The sequence below is a fragment of the Capsicum annuum genome, chromosome 3, assembly GCF_002878395.1.
Source record: "Capsicum annuum cultivar UCD-10X-F1 chromosome 3, UCD10Xv1.1, whole genome shotgun sequence".
Lineage (NCBI taxonomy): Eukaryota > Viridiplantae > Streptophyta > Magnoliopsida > Solanales > Solanaceae > Capsicum > Capsicum annuum.
The window spans coordinates 61,048,422-61,072,235 of NC_061113.1; the positions used below are offsets into that span (position 1 = coordinate 61,048,422).

A 23,814-nucleotide genomic window follows, 5' to 3' on the forward strand; every position below is an offset into this window, starting at 1 on the left:
TGGAGGCAAACCCTTGAGTCTAAAGGGTTCAGGGTGAGCAGAAGCAAGACAGAGTATATGGAATGCAAGTTTAATGACGTGAGGCGGGAGAATGAGGTAGTAGTGAAGCTGGAATCACAAGAGGCATGTAAGAGGGAGAGTTTCAAGTATCTCGGGTCCGTGATCCAGAGTAACGGTGAGATTGACGAGGATGTCTCGCACCGTATTGAGGCGGGATGGATGAAGTGGAAGCTCGCGTCGGGGGTGTTGTGTGATAAGAAGGTGCCGCCCAAGCTTAAAGGCAATCTACAGGGCGGTAGTCCGTCCGGCCATATTGTATGGAGCGGAGTGTTGGCCAGTTAAGAACTCCCACATCCAAAATATGAGGATGGCAGAAATGCGGATGTTGCGCTGGATGTGTGGGCTGACTAGAGGGGATAGAGTTCAGAATGAGACTATCCGGGAGAAGGTGTGACTCCAGTGGAGTACAAGATGCGGGAAGCCCGGTTGAGATGGTTCGGACACGTGAAGAGGAGGGGCATTCATGCCCCGGTCCGTAGGTGTGAGAGGCTAGCGTTGGATGGTTTTAGGCGGGGTAGGGGTAGGCCGAAGAAGTACTGGGGTGAGGTGATTAGGTGGGACATGGAGCAGTTACATCTCACCGAGGACATGACCCTAGATAGGAAGGTCTGGAGGACGCGAATTAGGGCAAAGAACTAGGGCCAGTTTGAGTCGCTAGTGTAGGGAATTACTTGATGGAGGTTTTATTCCTGTTATGAGTCCGCGTTCCATGTTTTATTACGAATCTGTGTGCTTTCCTCTATTTTATATTACTTATGGGTGCCGTATTTATGTTATGTAATCTTGTGCTGTGCTTTACTATGTGTTTGTGTGGTATCTCGTGCCTTGTGCCGAGGGTCTATCGGAAACAGCCTTTCTACTTCTTCAGAGGTAAAGGTATGGACTGCGTACATCTTACCCCCCCAGACCCCACTAGGTGGGAATACACTGGGTTTGTTGTTGTTGTTGTATCTCTAAATATACAACCTAAAAAGAAAAAGTTGATAATGTAACATGGTGTTAGCCTTGAGATATAGCAACTCAGGTACTATTTAATAAACATTTGCATTCACATAATGTGATACCTTGTATTTTATCCTGTAGAGTCTAACCACACGCTGGAGAAGATAATACTGCATTTTATTCCAAGATTATTATCCCTTATCCCTCACACCAAACGACCTCTTAAGATTTTAGTTTCATTCATCAATGGAGCCTATGATATGGAGGCCCTTTACTGTTCTGTGTCTAACCAACAATTTATAAGGCATACTACCAAAAAGACGTCCCACATCAAAGCATCATATTAATGCCGTGGTAGCCTACTACTGCACCACGAACGTAAAAGGCATATTACCCTACCCAACCCATCCAAGAAAGGGGCAGCAATGATCTGACTGTCAAAAGCAAAATTCATTTGTTCTAGCCTTGACTAATAGCAGGATCTGGTGTAAGCATAATTCTTACCTCATCTTCGTTAAATCTTCCAGCATTACAGATCCTCGCAAAGAGTTCTCCTCCCGCCGCATACTCCATTACTATTGCTAGATAAGTAGGTGTTAGCAAGACCTGGAAGTGTTAAGTCCATTCATGTAAACGAACAAACTATAAACAGAATTTAGAAGTCTGCTTGCCACTTCGCTAATGTTTTACTATTATTATTGAACAAAGAGAGATTCTGAAGAGTTACTCTAATCCCACTAATTGTAAATTGGCTATCATCAACAATGTTGAACACAAGTTAATTTGCAAATCATCAAACGACGGCTACTATCCAGAAAAGTTGATTGCTTTCAATCCATAAGGTTCCAAAGATTTCATTTAATTACAAGCTGCAAATTCCAATCATAATATCATATAGTGTAAGTATCTTGTTACCATCATTACCAACCAAATCTTCTGTTCCTGTAATTAAATCCATTACCACTTTTGATCATATCATATCATAATGTAAAGCTATCTCCATTTTTCAAGAAATGCAAAAAAACACTGAAGGGGATTCTAATATTCAATTTACTACAAACCCTTTGGCCAACAACAACAACAACATAACCAGTGAAATCCGACAAGTGGAAGGAAAAATGTAGAAATATTTTAGCACATACCCAAAGCAATTGATGGCGGCATCAACGGAGATATGATGCTGGGTTTTCCAGATGGAAAATGGAGCAGGCGGTGATTCGATTCCAGATAGCAGATTGCCAAAACTTAGGTCATGGTGGACAACGACAGGGAGAACAATTTCTGCTTTGCTGTCCTTCTAAAAGGATGACTTCTGGAATTGGAAAGTAGACATAATGAGTGTTGCATATACCCACTGTGATACCACTACATCCAGCAAATGCACCGTGAACCTGTCAAAACAAAGCATGTGTTTCGAATATATAAATGGTTGAATAATGTCTCAATCACGGGAAGTATAATCTAATACCAGATTAAGCTTGGAGAAACTCTTACCCATAGAGTAATGAGGATTCTACAAGCATTTACATTCTCAACTTAAAACAAGTCATGATTGTGAAGGTCATCACAATTTTATGAGTTCGATCGTGAACCACTCATATATTTTGCCTTTGTTTTATGATAATTTGGATAATTAGTAAGTGAACATGGAGGACTTACAACATTTAGCCCAAGTACCGTGCACAGAATACCATATGAAGCATTTGCACGGATCATGTAAGTGGGATCAACGTATTTAACATCAGTTGTCTCTCCGAGCTCCTTGAAGTACTTTTTAACCTGTCAGAAAGCAAGAATATTATCATGAATTCTCATGATGAAAACGATAAGAAAGTGAGCCATAAGCCTTCATGCGCAAGGAAATTTGTACTGCCAGGTACGGAAGAATCAATAAATCGACTACACCTCACCAATTAATTGGCGGTCGTATATAGATGCTGCATTAGCTTATTCCCGATAGCATTCAGTTGATTTATAATGGCTCAACTATTTTTACACTGATGTTCAACCTACCACAATGCTCCTGTATTAGAAGAGCTGGAAAGAGAATTTGGGCATAAACCTTCGGAACAAGGTCGCAGAGCACTCCCACTTGTTATCAAGAGTGCCAAATGCACATTTTTCAAACAGAAAAACATACATCCCAGAAAACTATAGACCCTCTTTCGCAAAAATAACATTTGTTCGGGATAAAAATAGTTGCCACTTCTTCCAAGACACAAAAATTTAGCTCTCAAAATGCTGGTGTATTGAATTTCCTCTACTGAATACTTAAAAATGTTGCGTAAACCATGAAACAAAACAAGTCATTTTGCTGTGAAATCCTCATCTACCTGTTTAGCTGTAAATTGAATTAATACAGTTCACATGCAGATTTGAATCCTAATGCATTGTTATGTCCACATATTTGTAAATGACTCCTTAGCGCTCTCAATCTCGTAAAGATGCCTCCTTAATCACATTCAACATGCTTCTCTTCATCTCAGTCTCAATTGAACTCCCCAAACCAGAATGAATGCCCCAAAAAAAAACATCTCCCTCTTCCCAAAACGCAGTAGATCATATATGTCCACTTTCTGTCTTACGTGTCTTTATTAATGATAGGAGGGTCCTTAATAAAGTCTCCCTCAGTTAACTTTGTAACAATTGGGTCTAGGAGGATCCATTTCAGTTGCATGATTCAGTAATGGCAACTATGCATGTATTAGTCCTCAACTAAAGATGTAAATGTTTCGAGCTGAAAATAAACTAATTTCTGTAAATTTAGCCAGAATAGAGTAGCTTTGACATTTGCAATGAACAACAACGAAAGATAAACACACCTCGGAAATAGGAGTGGTTCCATTTGTCCCTTGATAGATCACCACTGTTTAGCCATCCAATACAAAGTAAATCTTCCTAAGAGAGCATAGAGAAGTTAGATCTATCGGCTAATGTGATAATCCACATAGAATCAACTAATTTATACACTATTCCCTTTAATGTTTATCGTTTACTTTAGTAAACATGATCATGAAGATAGAATAATTTCTCAGAGAAGATCAATTGACAGCTTATTGTATGACAAGTTCATACAAATATAAAGTTCAGAGATATTTGCAACTATTTATAATCTTTAGGAGGGGAAAGGAGGTCAACAGTATGCTTGTGCAAATCCCCTCATATATCTGACACATCATGTAACTGAAACAGTACTAACGAAAAGCGGAACTAAGCAGAAGTCATCTACTCTTCAAAATTACACAATTATGAAGCAATTCACATTCCACTCTCCAAGTTTAAGAAATTTGACAGGATGGTCCTATACTACTAACAGTAAGTGATAGTTTGACAACTCAATTCTAGTTACATTAGACCAAAAAGGTCAAAACATAATGCTAAATTAAAAAGCACACACTTTTTATGGTGATAAAAGGAACTGGTAAAAGAAGATCCTCCCAGACGGTAACAGATACTCGTGGGGATTAACTCTTAATGATAGAGAATTTTTGAAATGAAAAGTGATTTGAGGGAATCCATCATCAACACTGCAACAGTTGGAGGCAAAAGTTATTGCATTGGGACATCTTTTTACCGAGACGACTAAAAAATAGGTGTAAAATACAAGAATTATAAGATAAACATTTCAAGAAAAACGTGATCTTTTTCCTTTGTTTTGCCGATATGCTCTTTGTCTAAGATGTTATATACTACATGCTCTTTAGGATTCAGTGTTCTCATTGATGTTTACTACACCATCATTTCAAATACATTAGAGACACATCAAACTCAATTGAGATTTTGCCGCTCTATCTTAATGATGCATTATTTGCCTAAATTCATAAATGCTGATATTTGCCACATCATTTTACCCAAGGTTGGACCATATCTAAAAGCCCAACCTAGTGTTGGAACCATGATTTTCATCAAGGGGATTCAAAACATAAAGAAAGTAAATGGACTAAGAAGCTAAGGGGATTTAACAACTACTAATATGATTGAAAGATAATTTTGACCTTGTATACACAATGTGCTTTTTCGTTGAAGAAGGTTATGATGAACTCCCTTGTGCCCCTGAGCTCGGTCCCTAAGCCAACCCACAGTAATATTTTCTTCTTTGAGTGTAGGCTTATATGGCATTATAGTGCATGTTAAGGTTCTATGGCTTGCACCAAAATCAAACCTTCCTTACCAATAAGTCATTGAAAGAAGAAATTTTTATCATTTTCTTACTTTCTCTTGGAAAGGAGGCTTGGGAGCAGGGATGGAGACGTGTAATGAAATGGGACTTTAATATAGATTCACATGATGTCTTGTGCATCTCTCAACCAAACTATAAATGTGCATTGAGTTCACATAATGCACATTCATGCTGATTCTTATACAAGTCTAATAAGCAGACCAATAGGTAGAAAAAGGGCAAAAAGCAGACCAAGCAGACCAAAGGGCAAGTCTAATAAAGACAAAGCAGCACATAAACTGTTTAGCCAAAAGCTTGTGGGGAAAAAATAAGTACTTATGTATGAAATGACCCTCTGGCTTTCATCGTTTCCCATGAAGTGCAGTAGCTGTTTCGAGGTCATAGATAAAGAAAAGCCCAAGCTTTGTGATGACATAAATTAAACTGTATCTATGAGATATCTACAAGAATAACAGAGAACCATGTTACAGAAACTGAATTCTTTCAAATTGAAGAAAGACAAGACAAGTGACAACAGCTCTACATATGGAAGGCAAGAGATACCTGCATTGCAACTGGGAAATCATCAGCAAAATATGGAGGAAAGAAGAGATCGGCTTGTTTCTTCGTAAAAGACGGCTTCTTCCCTGCAAAGATTTAACGAATTAAGAAAACTGATCGCAATCATATCAGGGAGTTTTGCCACAATAATTTTACTAAATAACTTCACGATTAAACTACAGGTGAAAGGAAGAAGAGAGCAGTGTTTTGACCAGGCTGGGCTCCAAGCTCAATGGCACGTGTGGAAAATAATGGAGAAAAATATTATTGAATTATTGTCTCTAAATTATTACATTGAGACCCTATTTATAGACACTACATTCCAATCATATTTCTAATAGGACATTACATTACAATCCCTTTCCAAGTAGAATTCAATATGCTATTCCTATTCTTATTCTAATACTCCTCAAGCTAGTGCATACAAGTCATATGTACCAAGCTTGTCACAAATGTAATTAATACGAGGACTGGTGAGGGACTTGGTGAAGATATCTACAAGTTGATCACTTGACTTCACAAATTTTGTAACAATATCTCGAGTATCTTTTCTCTGACAAAGTGACAATCAATCTCTATGTGCTTGGTCCTCTCATGGAACAGGATTAGATGAAATATGAAGGCCGCCTGATTATCACATACAAGTTTCATTTTACCAGTTTCTACAAATTTTAATTCTCTCAGCAATTGCTTGATCCAAACCAGCTCGCAAATTGCTGAAGCCATTGCTCGATACTCTGCTTCGGCACTAGATCGAGCAACCACACTCTGTTTCTTACTCTTCCAGGATACCAAATTACCTCCTACTAAAACACAATATCCAGATATAAAACGTCTATTAGAGGGTGATCCTGCCCAATCAGCATCTGCATATCCAGTGATATGCTCATGGCCTCGATCCTCGAAGAGTAGTCCTTTACTTGGAGATGACTTTATGTATCGCAAAATCCGAACAACTGCATCCCAATACTATCACAGAGGAAGTCATAAACTGACTTACAACACTCACAGGAAAAGAGATGTCAGGTCTAGTCACTGTGAGATAATTCAACTTTCCAACTAACCGCCTATACCTTCCAGGATCACTGAGTGCCCCCCTGTCCTGACAGAAGTTTAGCATTTGGATCCAATGGGTCGACATCCCATCATTCATGTTTCCTCAAGAATGTCTAAAACATACTTGCGTTGAGAAATAACAATACCCGAGCTGGACTGAGCAAGAATGTCTAAAACATACTTGCTTCAAGTGAGTGATACCATCTTGATCTTGTCGGTAATAACAATATTGTCAACATAAACCACTAAATAAATACACAGATTTGGTTCAGAATGGCGATAAAACACTAAATGATCAACTCCACTACGAATCATGCCAAACTCCTTAATAATTGTGCTAAACTTTCTAAACCAGGCTCGAAGGGATTGTTTCAAACCATAGAGTGACTTGCGCAATCGACATACAAAGCTACTAGACTCCCTCTGTGCAACAAAACCAGGTGGTTGCTCCATATAAACTTCTTCCTCAAGATCACCATGCAGAAAAGCATTCTTAATGTCCAACTGATAAAGAGGCCCATGACGAACGACAGTCATAGAGACAAAAAGACGGACTGATGCTATTTTAGCCACAGGAGAGAAAGTGTCACTATAATCAAGCCCAAATATCTGTATATCCTTTGGCAATAAGGCGAGCCTTCAGCCGATCAACTTGACCATCTGGACTAACTTTAACTGTATAAACTCAATGACAACCAACAGTAGATTTACCTGCAAGAAGGGAAACAAGCTCCCAAGTACCACTCATATATAAAGCAGACATCTTATCAATCATAGCATGTTTCCATCCTAAATGGGAAAGTGCTTCAGCTATAGTCTTAGGAATGGAAATAGAGGACAAAGATGATACAAAAGCATAACGGGGTGATGACAAACGATGATAACTCAAGAAAGTATAATGTTCCGCAGTAGGGGAAGCGCCAGGTGCAAGACATGAATCATCTGGGACTGATACCGGACGTGGGCGCTGGTGATAAGTCAAAAGTGGTGGCACTGTGGCTGAAGATGGAAAAGTAACCGTGAATTCCTCAAAGATTGGTGTGGGTAAGATTGGAGGCATGGGTAAAACCTCAGAGATACTAAGATGATCAGAAGATGTATAGTAAGGTTGAGATTCAAAGAATGCGACATCAGCGGACATAAGGTAGCGACCCAGATCAGGTGAATAGCATCGATACCCTTTTTGAACTCGAGAGTAACCAAGGAAGACACATTTAAGAGCATGAGGGGCTAATTTATCTTTTCCTGGGGCGGCTAAGTTATGAACAAAACATGTGCTCCCAAAAACACGAGGGGAGATAGAGTAGAGATGTGACTGAGGAAATAGTATGAAATGGGAAACCTTATTCTGGATCGAAGATGATGGCATTCTGTTAATGAGATAGCAAGATGTGAGGACCGCATCGCCCCAAAAACACAGTGGAACATGGGATTCAATGAGAAGAGTGCAACCAGTCTCAATGAGATGCCTATTTTTTCTTTTTGCTATACCGTTCTGCTGAAGCCTGTATGGACATAATGTTTGGTGAATGATTCCTTAAGGAGACATAAACTCCTGAAACTGGGAGGATAAGTATTCTAAGGCATTATCACTACGAAAAGCACGAATAGAAACACCAAATTGATTTTATATTTCAGCACAAAAACTTTTGAATATAGAGAATAACTTGGAACGATCTTTCATTAAGTAAACCCAAGTACATCTTGAAAAATCATCGATGAAAGTAACAAAGTAACGAAATCCTAACGATGAACTGACTCTACTAGGACCCCAAATATCGGAATGAACTAATGAGAAAATAGACTCTGAGCGACTCTCAATACTACGTAAAAATGTAGCACGAGTGTGTTTTCCAAGTTGACACGACTCACAATCTAATGTGGATAGACTAGACAAACTAGACACCATCTTTTGTAGCTTGGATAGACTAGGATGTCCCAAATGTTTGTGAATAAGGTTGGGAGGATCTGTAGCAGAGCATGTTGTGAAGGAATTTGAAGCAGTAAAATGGTAAAGGCCTTGTGTATGCCAATTGTCTATCCCGTTTTGAGGTCCTGCACTAGAAAAAAATCATCAAAAAAAGTTATAGTACAATCAAGGACACGTGTCAAACGACTAACAGATACAAGATTAAAAGGACAACCAGGGACATAAAAAACAGAGTCTAGAGTGACAGAAGATAGGAGTTTGGCTTGTCCAACTCCTTTTGGCTCTGTTCGAATTCCATTAGCTAAAATAATAGCTGGAAGAGATTATGAATAAACAACATCAGACAAAAGTGATTTATCACCAGAAATATGATCAGAAGCACCTGAGTCCACAACTCATGATCCAAAGGTAGGAGATTGTGCAGTTGAGACTATTGGTAGAAATATATGCTTACTTGCTTGATACTGAAGATACTCATTATATTCCCTGTCAAATAAATACACTCGTTGATCACCTGTGGTGTTAGACTGAGCAATATGAGCATTTTTAGCTGGTTGACCATGCAAAGAATAGCATATTCCACGAGTATGTCCAAGCCTATTACAATAACTACACTTGGGTCTAGAATAACATACGCCACGAGTATGTCCGCCTTTTACAATAACTATACCTAGGACGAGATCTTCCAAATCGACCTTCCCCTCATCAATTCTTCATGGACTGTACCGTTTGATTTTCTGATCTTCTCATTAAGGGCTCAGATTTAATCATAGGACTTGAACTTCCAATTTCAATATTTTTGAAGCCAAAAAAAAAAATATCATGCCCAAAAGTTGGGAATTTGACTTGAAAATACCAAGAACCAGATCTGAATTTCTGAAAAAAAAAAATCTCCGAAAAAAAAACTCATGTCGCCAGAACTAGGGTTCCGACGGTCGGAATCTCAAAATAATTGTCAGAATCTGGAAAGGAGCAAGTGGTTGGATCAGAATAGACCGACGACCCCAACAGAAAAAGAAACAACTCAAAATCGACCGGAGATGGGCTCACGCGCCGGCGCGCAACGCAGATCTCGCCGGAATTTCTGGATTCCGGCTAGCGCGTGGCGGCGCATGGAGGGTAATTTTTCGTCGGGTTTTTGTTGCCTGATGTTTTCGATCCTTTTGGTGGTGGTGTATTTTTCACACAACCCACAAAATAAAAATAAACCCAAATCAGTCACCGGAATTGATGCAAGGTCATCGAGTTATCTTGTCTGATATTTCTAACCTGCTTTGATACCATGTGGAAAATAATGAAGAAAAATATTATTGAATTGTTGTCTCTAAATTATTACATTGAGACCCTATTTATAGACACTACATTCCAATCCTATTCCTAATAGGACACTACATTACAATCCCTTTCCAAGTAGAATTCAATATGCTATTCCTATTCTTATTCTAACAGCACGCAACTTTGATGTGACTTGTCCAGCATTTGAGGATTTCGTGGCAAAAGAAATGAGTATGGAATCTCTTTCATTTCCAGGAATCTGAATAAAGCAACAGTCAGGCAGGAAAACATAAAATCAAGAATAGTTGAACACATTAAAAGAACTATGAAGGAGCCTTTCTCACCCTGAATGAGGCAAATGCTGCAGCATGTGCCTCGAGAGCTTGACTGTGTTGCTGATCCACTGAATATAACTGCATGTTTCCTTTGACCAGCTGAGGTCTCTATTGACAGAAGTCACAGAGCATAGTCAAATAAGGAAGAGTATATTCCTTCTATATTCGATATATACGGGAATCTTAACAACTACAAACATGTTTCGACCAGTCCTTTGAGCTTAAAGTTATCATCTGATGGCATCAAACATCCAATGGTAAAAGTAATTGCAGTATATACTGTCATTTTGATGCAATTAACCACTGTAATAGCATGTTACAGAAATCAAATACAGAAAACTACTCCCTCTATTTCAAATTGACTGACTTGTTTTGACTTGACATGAAATTAAGAAAATAAAGACGACCTTTGAATCTTCTAGTTTTAAATTAAAGATATGTGAATGTACCAAAATGTCCTTTAATCTTGTCGTCTGTCGTCTTAAACATGCCATGTAGAAAGTTGAAACTAAAGAGTTGATAAAAAGGGAAAGGGTCATTCTTTTTGAAACGGACTAAAAAGGAAAATAGGTCAAACAAATTGAAACGGAGGGAGTACATGCAAAAGCATGTTACAATGATGGAGCATAGACAGAGCAATCACGGAGACAAGAAAATCAGATGATTGAGAAAAGCTGACAAGCCCTGCACAAACTTTTTAGTATCTGCATCCCCAATGACATTGAAAAGGCTGCTGGGGAAGTTAAGTAGGTCTGCTTTCAGAAATAGGACATCAAGATTATGTTTTCCATAAGCATATAAGCACTACACACCTCTGCTGAAACTGGGGCAATACCAATCAAAACCAACCATTTCTCAGAAGGATCACATCGGTAGTTAATTATTTGGTTGTTGGCTAAATTGGCTGTTCTATCGAACATTTTTATAGGCTCAGAATCCCCTGCATAAAGACAAGCGGGAATTATTAAGGACAAACAACCATCCACCATTTTCAAAAAGTGTAAAACAAACCATTAACAACAGAAAAAAGAGCTTCACCAGGTAAACAGGAGGGAAAAAAAGTTGTAATGTGAAAAGCAAATCTGTCGTACCTTCAGTTGGCCAATGATAGACTGACGTTTGAGTAACAAGAGCTAACATCTTCGGTGGGATCCATTTCCAGAAAACAACGTGTAGTACACATTTGATCGTTATATGGCAGAGCAAAACATCACATGATTGACGGCCATGGGCACTAAATAATGCATAAACCAAATCAAATAAATACATAAAGCAAGAACCTGCTCAGGCATCTGATATGATTTCATTTTCTGCTTTGCCTCAATATTGAAAATCTGCAAGTGATCTTGACTGGTTCCAGGAACTTGAGCTTCAAGAGATAAGAAATGATTGCATCGTGTCATCATCAAGAAGCAGAGGAGGAGTGGTTTTTCCATTTTTACAAAAAATAAATAAATAAGGTGTGGAAGGGCAGTTTTACATGATTAACATTTTTCTAACCCACTTAAAACAAATTTCCCCTGTATCCACTGCAACTCTTAAATTAACAAATTGTTTGATGAAAATAATAATCCATTCATTCGTGCTAGAAATCGAATAGACGAGTTAAATTGACTAAGCCAAACTACAAAGTGCTGGTTCAAATCAGAATTCCAAAAACATAGACCAGGATGTCAGTAGGAGGGAGAATTCAGCAAGCAATATAATAGTTGACATGTAGCAGCGACACTGATAAGTTCCACTATTGTGAAAATATAATGAACATAGTAGAAACTACACGTCCTAGATAAGCTAAAACATGCATCAACCATTAGCATCAGGTTAACAACACTCGAGTAAAAAAAAGTGTTATGAGAAAAAGGAACTAAAATGCAACATCTGATAACTTCTTCAATAGCCAACTTCCTCTGTAAAATAAAGAATGGACACCATTTAGCTCCTAATTTTTCCCTCACTCCAATCAAATAGTGTGTCATCCAGAAGGAGGAGATCACGACACATAGCAAAGTCAAACCTAATCAAACTCCTTAATCCATGTCATAATTATTATTACTTATCTTGCTAAAAGCTTCATATGTGCAGTTTGAACTATCAACACAAACTTCAATTTCAATTGAAATCGAAAACCAAGGATGAGTGAATGTGTACAAATTGCAAGTAGAAATCTCATAATCATTAATTTTTCAACTACTATAACATATAACAATTAACAAAGCATGAGAAAGAAGAATAAATAAATATATATATATATAGACACACACACACACATAAATTCACAGAGAGAATTAGAAACAGAAAATGGAAAATTCAAAAAATTGATGGATGATGGAAACAAAGAATATATTTTCAAGTACTATCATCAGCCCATAAACTAAAAATTGAACTAATAGTGAAATGAAATTCTTCATCCTCAAATCATGGCTCTCATCTTGATTGCTTCAGATGTAGTAACACTGGATTTAAGGAAGATGACCAATACTTTGCCTATTTCTTTGCTCGAGCCATCGCGTTCTCTCACAATCTGAAAGCGGAAGGAAAGGGAGAGAATGATCTAGAAAGGGACCTTAAAGAAGCGTATGTGTTTCTCATTAAAGAATCAGTGTGTACATTTTACCCTCGAAAAAAATAACGGACTTAATGACCTAGTGAACGCACTGAAGATTGTGGAAGAATGCAAGTGGTGGAGCAATGGATTATTGGGAGACAAATAATCAAGATTCAAGGGGTTCAACAAACGGATATGATATTATCAGTTTGTTAAATATATTTCATAAAAATCATAAGCAAAGATTTTGGGATATTATCATGTTTGAATATTTTTTTATTGGTCTCCCAAGTATCTCCAAGCCCGACATGTCAAGGACTAATCCTCCGCGGATCTAAGCTCCATTTAAGGATTTGCCGCTGGCCAATTGGTTGCTGCATGCAGAAGGCGGGAATCGAACTCCCGACACTTGTTTAAGCGACCTAGTGAGCTAACCACTAGGCCAAACAAGCTTGGTTATCATGTTGAATATTCAAACAACTCATAAGTTACAAATGGGTCGGTTTTGGGTATCGGTATATTATTTGGGTCATGGAGGTCTTTTATTTTAAAATAATATTTTAATAAGATGATTGTGATCTTGGTGAAGTTTATACCGATATTATATATCAAAAAGATATTATATCAAAAATAGCAATTATAAAAGTCGAGTGATTTTGTGGTTAGAAAAAAAAATGTTCCATACTTTTTTTTAAAAAAAAAAATTGGGGGTAGGGAAAAGGGAATGATCGAACTCTCACCAACAAGGTAAAGTTCGTAACCAACCAACTAAGCTACTAAAAGTTAAGCAACTTCTCCTAAATCTGTCCTTTGTTTTATGGATGGTGATCAATTTTTATTTTACGGCAAAAAATCACTAAATAATTTTGTATAACAAAATAATTACTTAACTTTAATTTGCATAAATACCATTAAAGTCACTAAATAATTTTTTACAAAAAGTTACTTAACTTCTAAGTTGCTTAGACTCTTCAAAAATGTCTACGGGTGCGTGTTAGATCCTTTAAAAACAGTGTATTTTTGAAGGATCCGACACGAATGCAGCATCATTTTTGGAGAGTCCGAGCAACTTAACTTCACTTTATATATTAATATATGAGTATCACATGAATTGGTAATGGGTGTATATGTCTTATGTGAAGCTTTTGAACCAATACATGGTTTACAGAGGCGGAGTTAGAGTTGCTTGAACGGTAAGCACTTTCTACTTTTAATTTTGAGGTTGTGAGTTTAACTCACCAACATAGCGAAAAAATAATAATAGCTCTTAGGGAGGGATAAAAGAAGTTATTCAAAATCTAGAAAGTAAAAATTGTCTTTTTCTACAATTCAAACCTATAAAACTCAAGATTTGATTTTAGATGTATCTTTAATGCTTCGCATGATTCGGAGAACAAAGACTTGTTTTCTATAAAATTCAGAGAAAAAATGGAGAAAACTTTTCAATTAGGGGAAATGCAGTTGTACTGGTCATCTTGTGGAACTTCTATCTATTTGGTTATTCAATTCCTTGCCATCGTTATCGAATCCCATAATGCTAATATTTGTTTACAGAATTATTCACATTTGTGGAAATTTCTTTAACTTTAACGTGCTATGGAATCGAGTGAGAGCACTAATGATTTGTGGAATATATTACAAGTGGTGGATCATTGGATTATTGAAATTAGACAAATAACTAAAGGGATTTGGCAAAGGGATATTGTCAAATATTATTAGTACAAGTTATTATTTAGCTAGAGAATTGGATTGTACACCCACTAACTTACCATCCACAAAAACTAAAAAGTCTTCAATTGGTTTAGATCAGATCATTAAATTTCTGAATATCATGATGTTTAGGACCTCTGTTACTCTTGGTTTCCTCTCACATTTTCCCTATCATCTCCGAAGTTCAACCTGAATTCTATAGTTTTCAATACACTTCCTTACATACTATATCATATTTTTAAACACCCAATAAACAAGTGTAATTTATAGTTTGTAGTCACGCTGATATTTTGTTGATAGTGAAAAGGTTCAAATATATCGATGAACTTTGAGAAACAGACTAAATATATCATCCGTCAATAGTTGGGATAAACTATATCCCACCGTTACAAAATTAGTCTAAATATGTCCATATTCACTCATGACAAAAGCTTTCCAACAATTGACCTTTTTTAAAAGAGAAAATTCTTAAATTTGCCCTTGAAATTTGGAGGAAAAAAATTTACATTTGCTCCAAGTTTTTGAAAAATTGGGCTTATTATATCACCTATCGCAACATCATCTTATTCTACACCTCCAACCTCCAACCGTAACATCTCTACCCCCCATGTTCAATTTAACCTCCCCCAAACCTCAAATCATCCTAGATAGTACTCAAACAATGAATAACAAAACCATCAAGTTAAAGTTTCACGTTTGCTGGAAACTTAATCAACACAACTCCTACCAATCCTTCTCAGATCACTAGTAGTGAGCCCAAATTCTACATCAACCTTTTAATGCTAGAGGCCTAAAACAGATCTAGTTATACAATATCTAGCTTCTAAATCATTTGAAGCAATATTATAGCAGTTTAGGGTGGATTATAATGATTAATGATCATTGGTCTTACAATAGAGTAAATGGTGGTAAGTAACAACAATATAATAAAGACGAAGGCGTGAGAAAGACCATTTGAATGAGGTGATTTTTACGTGAATTTATGTGTGTTCATTGTGTGAGTCTCGTTAAGGTGAAGTTACACTAATTTTCAAATGATATTTTTTTTGGGTCGAGGGAATTAATTGTTATAGAGGTGATTCATTTAGAATGCGATGATGATGATGGATGGTAGTTGAGAAAAAAAAAATGCTTAACTTCGAAAAATTCAGGGCAAATTCAGACCTCTTCACAAAGTTTAAAGCATTTCAGACTTCACAAAGTTCAAAGACAAATTTAAGACGTTTCTCTTATTAAAAAAAGTAGCATGTTAAAAAACTTTTGCTGTTTATAAATAATGATCAATTTTGTATAAACTGTAATTTTATAAAAGTATTACTATTTATTGTAATTATAGTCTTAAGTATGCTACTTTCTGTAATTTTTTTCTAATAATTATGGGATTAACATGCTATTTTTCGTTAAAATTTAGCTAGGCCTACACTTACGTTTAAGGCTCGTTTAATAATTAAGGTTAAAATGAGCGAGATGAGATACTCATTTATTTTAAATTTCATTGCATAATGTCACACCCCTTTTTTACGTACTCCAAAAAATGTATATTTTAAAGTTCGAAAAGGTTTTATTATTTAAGTGACAAGAAATGAAAAGTTATTTCGGAAAAGAATTATTTGCATTTTTTATTCAGAGTCGCCACTTGGCATAATCCGGTGTGCCAAGTCACATTTGAAAAATCCTTTTTGAAAACCATTTGACTCTTAAACTGGTTTGCGAACAGAGATTCCGGCTAAGGAATTCTGTTGATCGAGGGGAACGTGTTAGGCACCCCTCGATCCCGTGGTTCAACCACGGTCGCTTGGCAGAGCGTATCGGCTAAATTGACGTTACAAATGTATAAACCACACAAAAAGCACGCCAAATAATCAAACAATAACAAAACCAAACAAAATGTAAAGTCCAGTCCAATTATTACAACCCGAAATAAAAAATACTGAAATAACCTACACTAGTCCTAAACCATGCTTTACCCGATGCCTCGGGCCTTGATCACGAACATCCTTAGCGTACAAAATTCCTCGGGTCATTCTCCGGTGAATTAATATATACAGATACTTCGGGGCATTCCCCGGCCAAATTATACAATTGAATTAAATACGATAAACTAGAAAGAAAACGTTCACACGCACATTCTAACATTCAACCAAAATAACATGTTTTAAAATTTGCCTACCCGGACCTATATTGCCTACCCATCGACGACATATCACATTCAATATCAACAACGTATCAAAAATATTGTAATATTCACTTTTATCAATTTTCGATTCCCGTCCCCAAATTTATTTCAAACAATATGATTAAACATGCTTCGATTTATCAATTCACTTTTCAAAGTCCGAAACCAACATCAACCAACACATAACACATATTCGAACATACCAAACACGCAACAAATAAGTCATTCACATCCACAACATCATGAAAAGTCAAAAATAAATTAAAGATTCGGTTAGAAGAAATGGACCTCGATGAAATTAATCCTTGTCGATAATAAAGAAATCCGAAGACCAAAATACTCGACCGGAGAACCTCGATTGCGATGAATCCAACTCGGTAGAGAGAAAAGCTAATAGGACAACTTCAAAATCAGTGAGACAAACTTTGTTATACGAAAACACAACCAAGAACGACGACGCGATTCGATAAAGACAACTCGAAATCCAATATCGACGATGAACCAAGAAATAGACGAAACCAAGACCCCCAATCAAACAACAGGAACCCAAAACCCAGACGCAGATCGAGCTCCGGTGATGGAGAGAACGGCGACGGTGCCTGTTCTCCGGTGGTGACCGGAGCTGTTTCACCGGCTGGGTGAGTTGCGGCTGGAGCCAGTGGTCGACGCGCCGCAGCCGGAGCAGCAACTGCTGGCGGCGGAGCAGCAGATGGTTTTGCTTTCTTCTCCGACGGCGATGGGGGTTTTGTTGGTGACGGCGGCGGCAGATCTAGGCGGTGATGGAGGAGCGGTGTGGCGCCATCGCTGGCGTCGGCGTTGGTGCGTCACCAGAGATGGCTTTCGTTGGTGGGGGGGGGGGGGGTCTCGCTGGTGAACGGAGCTTTTCTTTTTCGATTTTGGAGAGAGAGTAGAGAGAGAGGCAGCCATTTTTTTCCTTTTTTGTCTATGCTCTTTGTTTGTTACTGTGTATATATATATATTGTGTTTTTCTTCTTCTTTTTGGACAAGAAAAAGAGGAGGGGTGTGACGTGAGGTAGGGTTAGGTAGGGGTAGGGAGGTAGGGTATGGGGTGGTGAGGTGGTGATTTGTCATTTTCTTATTGGAGAGGGTTGTTAGGGTGTTAAAAGAATACAAGTTTGTTAGGGATTTTGTTGAGAGTTATTTTTTGTATTTTTTGTGGGATGTAATCACGTGGGTGAGAGTACATGATATGATAAGGTAGCAATGAATAAAATCGAACTTCTGAGGGGGGCAAAATTACGTGTCTACATCATGCCCCCTTTGAATGTAAGCACGCAGTGTTTTCAGACAAAGAAGTAGACAACGAGACAGAATTTTATCCCGACCATTATTCAAAGGAAGAAACAAAGAAAGAAGGACTACCGGATCTTGAATTAGGACAACCTACCCACCCAAATTATGACGGGATTAAGTGACAAGTATCTCCAAGGATTGGATGGAGATGGACTATACCAAGTTGGAGAGTCGAGTGAGGTTCCGTCGAGGTTCCGGTCCGCGACTCTGTTATTACATCAAATTGAAAATTACAAGTTAAAACATAAATGAAATTACAAAAATCCTATCTATACAACTTTTGTTGGTTTTTGACTCGACTTTCATTACCCTATTCTTCAGGCGGGCTCCTGACTTGCAATTTCTTTCAACTTGTTGCTTGGCTTTCAATTGCTTCACTTTGTTTCTTGACTTTTCGTTTCTTCACCCTATTCTTCAGGCGGGCTCCTGACTTGTTATTTCATCACCCTGTTCTTCAGGCGGGCTCCTGACTTGCTATTTCATCACCCTGTTCTTCAGGCGGGCTCCTGAAACCCAAAATTAAAACCAGAACAAAAATTATCCCAAACAAAACATTATAGTAAAGTAGTATTTCATTTTTGAAAGTGTTGTTCCATTTTCCAGGAGGGTCCTGAACATAAAGTAAAATCCCATTTTTCAGGAGGGTCCTGAACAAAAAGTAAAATCCCATTTTTCAGGAGGGTCCTGAACATAAAATAAAATCTCATTTTTCAGGAGGGTCCTGAACATAAAGTAAAATCCCATTTTTCAAGAGGGTCCTATACATAAAATAAAATCTCATTTTTCAGGAGGGTCCTGAACAGAAAGTAAAATCCCATTTTTAGGAGGGTCCTGAGCAGAAAGTAAAATTCTATTTTTCAGGAGGGTCCTGAACATAAAGTAAAATCCCATAATTCAGGAGTGTCCTGAACAGAAAGTAAAATCCCATTTTTTAGGAGGGTCCTAAACATAAAGTAAAATCCCATAATTCAGGAGGGTCCTGAACATAAAGTAAAATCCCACGGATGTGCATTTCCAATGGTCACTGAATCAAGTGAAATGAATTTGCCCCTATTTCAACAAAGAAAATTTGTCAGTTAAAAACTTAGTGGTGGCTTGCAGATCTTGTCTTTTCAGGTATCTGCCCAGCATTCATTCCTTTTATCTTTGTTCCAAATCGCTAACACTTGTCCTGTCTTGCCGCATCATTGACCCGGACCCATATTGAGGGAAATGAGCTCTGACTCAAACAACGGGTTTCCATTTTACTATGCCTCTGAGGTGCACTCTTTCCAAATCTGAATGTTTCTACGAATCCAATAGCCTGTCGGTTGATAGACTTCCTTTGCTTCATGTTGAATTACAATCATATTTCTCCCTGTGCTGTTCCTTGGCTTTTCCTCATATAATTGGAAAGACTGGTAGTAAATTTTGAAATCCTTTCTCGTTTGTTTTGACATAGACTTGACTTAAAATGTAAAGAAATGATGGTGACTTTTATTTTGATAAATGAGATAAAAAGACAAAAAGCATGAATATGTAAATGAAAGAGAAGGGCAATGTCTCATATTCAAAAAGAAAACTTATCTGAATACGACAACCAACTCCAATGAGTATGACATGCATTTTGGATTGAGTTGCCTGATCTTCCAATCCAGACTCCCCATTTGTTGTTGAGTTCGTACCTTTTGCCGCTGAACCGCTTCTTCAAATCCATTGGACTCATACATCATATTCGATTGACAACATTTTAAAAGACTTTCGCCAACAAATCTCTTTCTTCTCACTTTTCACTTTTCTCCTGAACTCTCCATCGCCTTACGGTGCCCGTGAGGGTTTTCACCATAAGACTCTCTCATTTTTATTTCTCTCCACTCACCATCGCCTTATGGTGCCTGCAAAGGTTTTCACCAATAAGACTCTCTCATTTTCATTTCTCTCAACTCACCATCGCCTTATGATGCCCACGGGGGGTTTTCACCAATAAGACTCTTTCATTTTTGTATTTCTTTCCTGATTTCTTATGCTGAGGGAGACAAGCGGCACTTCACCATGCATCATCATATCCATTGCATGCTTAGCCTTAACATTATCAAAAATTGATCTGAAAGGTTTTCTTTGGTTATAACTTGGCTTTTGGTTAAGGTTAGAAAAGATGGTAAGAGGCTCAAACGATACTTGAAGTGGGGGTAGGACTTACAACTTTTGGAATCGACTCAAACAATGCATTAACTCATGCCCCAATTTTGTTGAATGGGTGAATCTTAAATCTTTATTTGGTTGGACCGAGCTCGAAATAGGGCAGCCTACGTATCTCACTCCCAAGAGAGGAGAATCAGGTCGGACGTAGTTCCATCAGCTTGTTCTTTATTCTGATATGATTTTGATTTTTTTTATTTTCGAACTCTTTCTTTTATTCTTATTTTCTTGACATTTATCTTTGACTCTATTTGGATTCCAAAAGAGGGATATGAAAGAAAATTAAAACGAAGCTCAAACGGGTAAACAAAGGATGACACAATGTTTGGATAGAAGAGTAAAATGCCTTCATCATATCAATCTTCAAAAATGCAAGTACTAAACATGCAATAAAATCAACAAAGGATCAAATATCATACATAATATCTTTTGACCGCATTAGCATTGATAGCCATTTCTGCCATTTTGCCTTCAATATCTGTCAAATATAAGGCTCCATTGGGCAACACTTTCTTCACAACGAAGGGACCTTGCCAGTTAGCGGAGAACTTGCCTTTCGCTTCAATCTGGTGAGGAAGGATACGTCTCAATACCAATTGACCAACTTCAAAATTTCTGGGACAGACCTTTTTGTTATACGCTTGAGCCATCCTCCTCTGATACAACCGACCATGATACACAGACGTTAGCCTTTTTTCCTCAATCAAACTCAAATGTTCCAATTGGGTTTTTACCCATTCGTTATCATCAATCTCTGCTTCTATAATGACTCGAAGAGAGGGAATTTTAACTTCTGCAGGGATGACTGCTTCTGTCCCATACACCAATAAATATGGAGTTGCCCCTGTTGAAGTACGAACAGTGGTGCGATAGCCTAGCAATGAAAACGACAACTTTTCATGCCACTGTCTAGACTCTTATACCATTTTTTATAGTATCTTTTTTATATTCTTATTGGCGGCTTCTACAGCACCATTGGCCTTTGGGCGATATGAAGTAGAATTTCGATGTGCGATCTTAAATTGTTGACATACTTCTTGCATCAAATGACTATTGAGATTGGGAGCGTTGTCTGTAATGATCATATTAGGTACTCCAAATCTACAAATGATATTGGCATGAACAAAATCTACCATAGCCTTCTTTGTCACTGACTTGAAAGTTACTGCTTCTACCCACTTTGTGAAGTAGTCAATGGCTACCAAAATGAATCTATGCCCATTTGATGCTTTCGGCTCAATCGGTCCAATCACATCCATTCCCCAAGCCACAAACGGCCATAGAGCGGCCATTGCATGCAACTCAATAGGAGGAGAACGTATCAGATCACCGTGTACCTGACATTGATGACACTTTCGAACAAATTGAATAGAATCCCTTTCCATAGTAAGCCAGTAATAACCTGCTCGAAGAATCTTCTTTGATAAGACATGACCGTTCATATGCGACCCGCATACTCCAGAGTGTATTTCAACCATAATTACCGAGGCTTCTTTTGCATCTACGCATCTTAAAAGTCCCAGATCTGGGGTCCTCTTATACAAGATTCCCCCACTTAAGAAAAATCCACTAGCCAAACGCCTAATAGTCCTCTTTTGATCATTGGTGGCATATGCTGGGTATTCTCCTGACTGAATGTACCGCTTGATATCCAAGAACCAAGGTTCTCCATCGAGCTCTTCTTCAACCGCATTACAGTAAGCATGCTGATCACGACTCTGTATATGCACTGGATTGATGTAGGCTTTATCAGGATATTGGAGCATTGAAGACAGAGTGGCTAAAGCATCAACAATTTCATTGCGAATCCTTGGAATATGCCTAAATTTTACTAACACAAACCGTTGACATAGCTCCTGCAAGCATTGTCGATACGGGACGAGCTTCAAATCTCGCGTCTCCCAATCGCCTTGAATTTGATGGATGAGTAAATCCGAATCTCCCAACACCAATAATTCTTAGACTCCCATATCAACAGCTAACCTCAAACCAAGAATGCAGGCTTCATACTCTGCCATATTATTAGTACAGTAGAATCGAAGTTGCGCTGTCACCAGGAAATATTGTCCCGATTCAGAGATAAGAACCGCACCTATTCCAACTCCTTTCATATTGACAGCTCCATCGAAGAATAACCTCCAACCGGGATCAGCATCTATAATGACTTCATCAACACACGACACTTCTTCGTCAGGAAAATATGTCTTTAAAGGCTCGTACTCTTCATCGATGGGATTCTCAGCAAGATGATTTGCCAAAGCTTGGGCTTTCATGGCGGTTCGAGTCACATATACAATGTCGAACTCGGTAAGCAATATTTGCCACTTTGCCAATCGACCCGTCGGTATAGGCTTCTGAAAAATATACTTTAAAGGATCCATGCGGGAGATGAGATAAGTAGTATAGGAAGAGAGATAATGCTTCAACTTCTGTGCCACCCAAGTTAGGGCACAACACGTCCTTTCAAGAAGAGTATACCTGGCCTCATATGCGGTGAACTTCTTGCTAAGATAATAAATAGCCCGCTCCTTTTTGCCTGTGACATCATGTTGACCCAAGACACAACCGAAAGAATTATCCATGACTGATAAATATAAGATCAAAGGCCTACTAGGCTCTGGGGGTACCAGCACGGGCGGATTTGACAAATATCTTTTGATTCGATCGAACGCTTCTTGACATTCTTCAGTCCATTTTACCACAACACTCTTTTTCAACAACTTGAATATGGGTTCACAAGTGGTTGTGAGTTGAGCAATAAACCTGCTAATGTAGTTTAGTCTACCAAGCAAACTTATTACCTTTGCTCTATTCTTGGGCGGGGGTAGATCCTAAATGACTTTGATTTTCGACGGATCCAATTCAATTCCCCGACGGCTGACTACAAACCCCAACAGCTTTCCAGAGGGAACTCCAAATACACATTTTGCCGGGTTGAGTTTGAGATTATACCTGCGAAGCCTTTCAAAGAACTTTCTTAAACCTTTAACATAGTCGGCCTGACTTTTTGACTTAATAATCATATCATCCACGTAGACCTCAATATCCTTATGCATCATGTCATGAAACATAGTGGTCATGGCTCTCATATATGTTGCTCCATCATTCTTCAAACCGAACGGCATCACTCGATAACAATAAGTTCCCCATGGTGTGATAAAAAATGTCTTCTCCACATCTTCATTATCCATAATGATCTGGTGATATCCGGCATAGCAATCCACAAAAGAGGCAACCTCATGTTTAGCACAGTTATCTAACAAAATATGAATATTGGGCAGTGGAAAATCATCTTTCGGACTGGCTCTATTCAAATCACGATAATCAACATACACTCAAATTTTGCCATTTTTCTTTGGTACGGGAACAACATTGGATAACCACATGGGATAGCGAGCCACTTGAATTACTTTGTCTTCAAGTTGTTTCATGATTTCCTCTTTGATTTTAATACTTACATCTATTTTAAACTTCCTCAACTTCTGTTTGACAGGAGGGAACGCGAGATCAGTTGGCAGTTTGTGAGCCACTAATTCAGTGCTTAAACCAGGCATATCATCATAAGACCATGCA

General features: G+C 38.0%; 1 protein-coding gene and 1 pseudogene across 8 annotated transcripts in view; both read right to left on the minus strand.

Annotated features, from left to right (window-relative positions):
* LOC107863804 (clathrin heavy chain 1) overlaps positions 1-13,088 on the minus strand; it is a 29,304-nt gene extending 16,216 nt beyond the window's left edge. For 3 of the 8 annotated variants that reach the window (XM_016709950.2, XM_047408014.1, XM_016709949.2), the window contains exons 1-9: positions 11,599-13,088; positions 11,410-11,458; positions 11,131-11,258; positions 10,328-10,426; positions 5,726-5,808; positions 3,825-3,896; positions 2,662-2,781; positions 2,145-2,393; positions 1,507-1,608 (exon numbers count right to left, since the gene is read on the minus strand). In XM_016709950.2, the coding sequence (XP_016565436.1) occupies positions 3,863-3,896; positions 5,726-5,808; positions 10,328-10,426; positions 11,131-11,258; positions 11,410-11,458; positions 11,599-11,754 (549 nt within the window). In that variant the 5' untranslated portion in view covers positions 11,755-13,088 and the 3' untranslated portion in view covers positions 1,507-1,608; positions 2,145-2,393; positions 2,662-2,781; positions 3,825-3,862. Of the gene's footprint in view, positions 1-1,506; positions 1,609-1,810; positions 1,945-2,144; positions 2,394-2,661; positions 2,782-3,822; positions 3,901-5,497; positions 5,623-5,725; positions 5,809-9,942; positions 10,243-10,327; positions 10,427-11,130; positions 11,259-11,409; positions 11,459-11,598 lie in introns of those variants that run through there. The other 5 variants (XM_047408017.1, XM_047408016.1, XM_047408015.1 and 2 more) reach the window with 5 other exon arrangements.
* LOC124896662 overlaps positions 1-23,540 on the minus strand; it is a 35,230-nt pseudogene extending 11,690 nt beyond the window's left edge.
* Between the last annotated feature and the right edge of the window lie 274 nt (positions 23,541-23,814).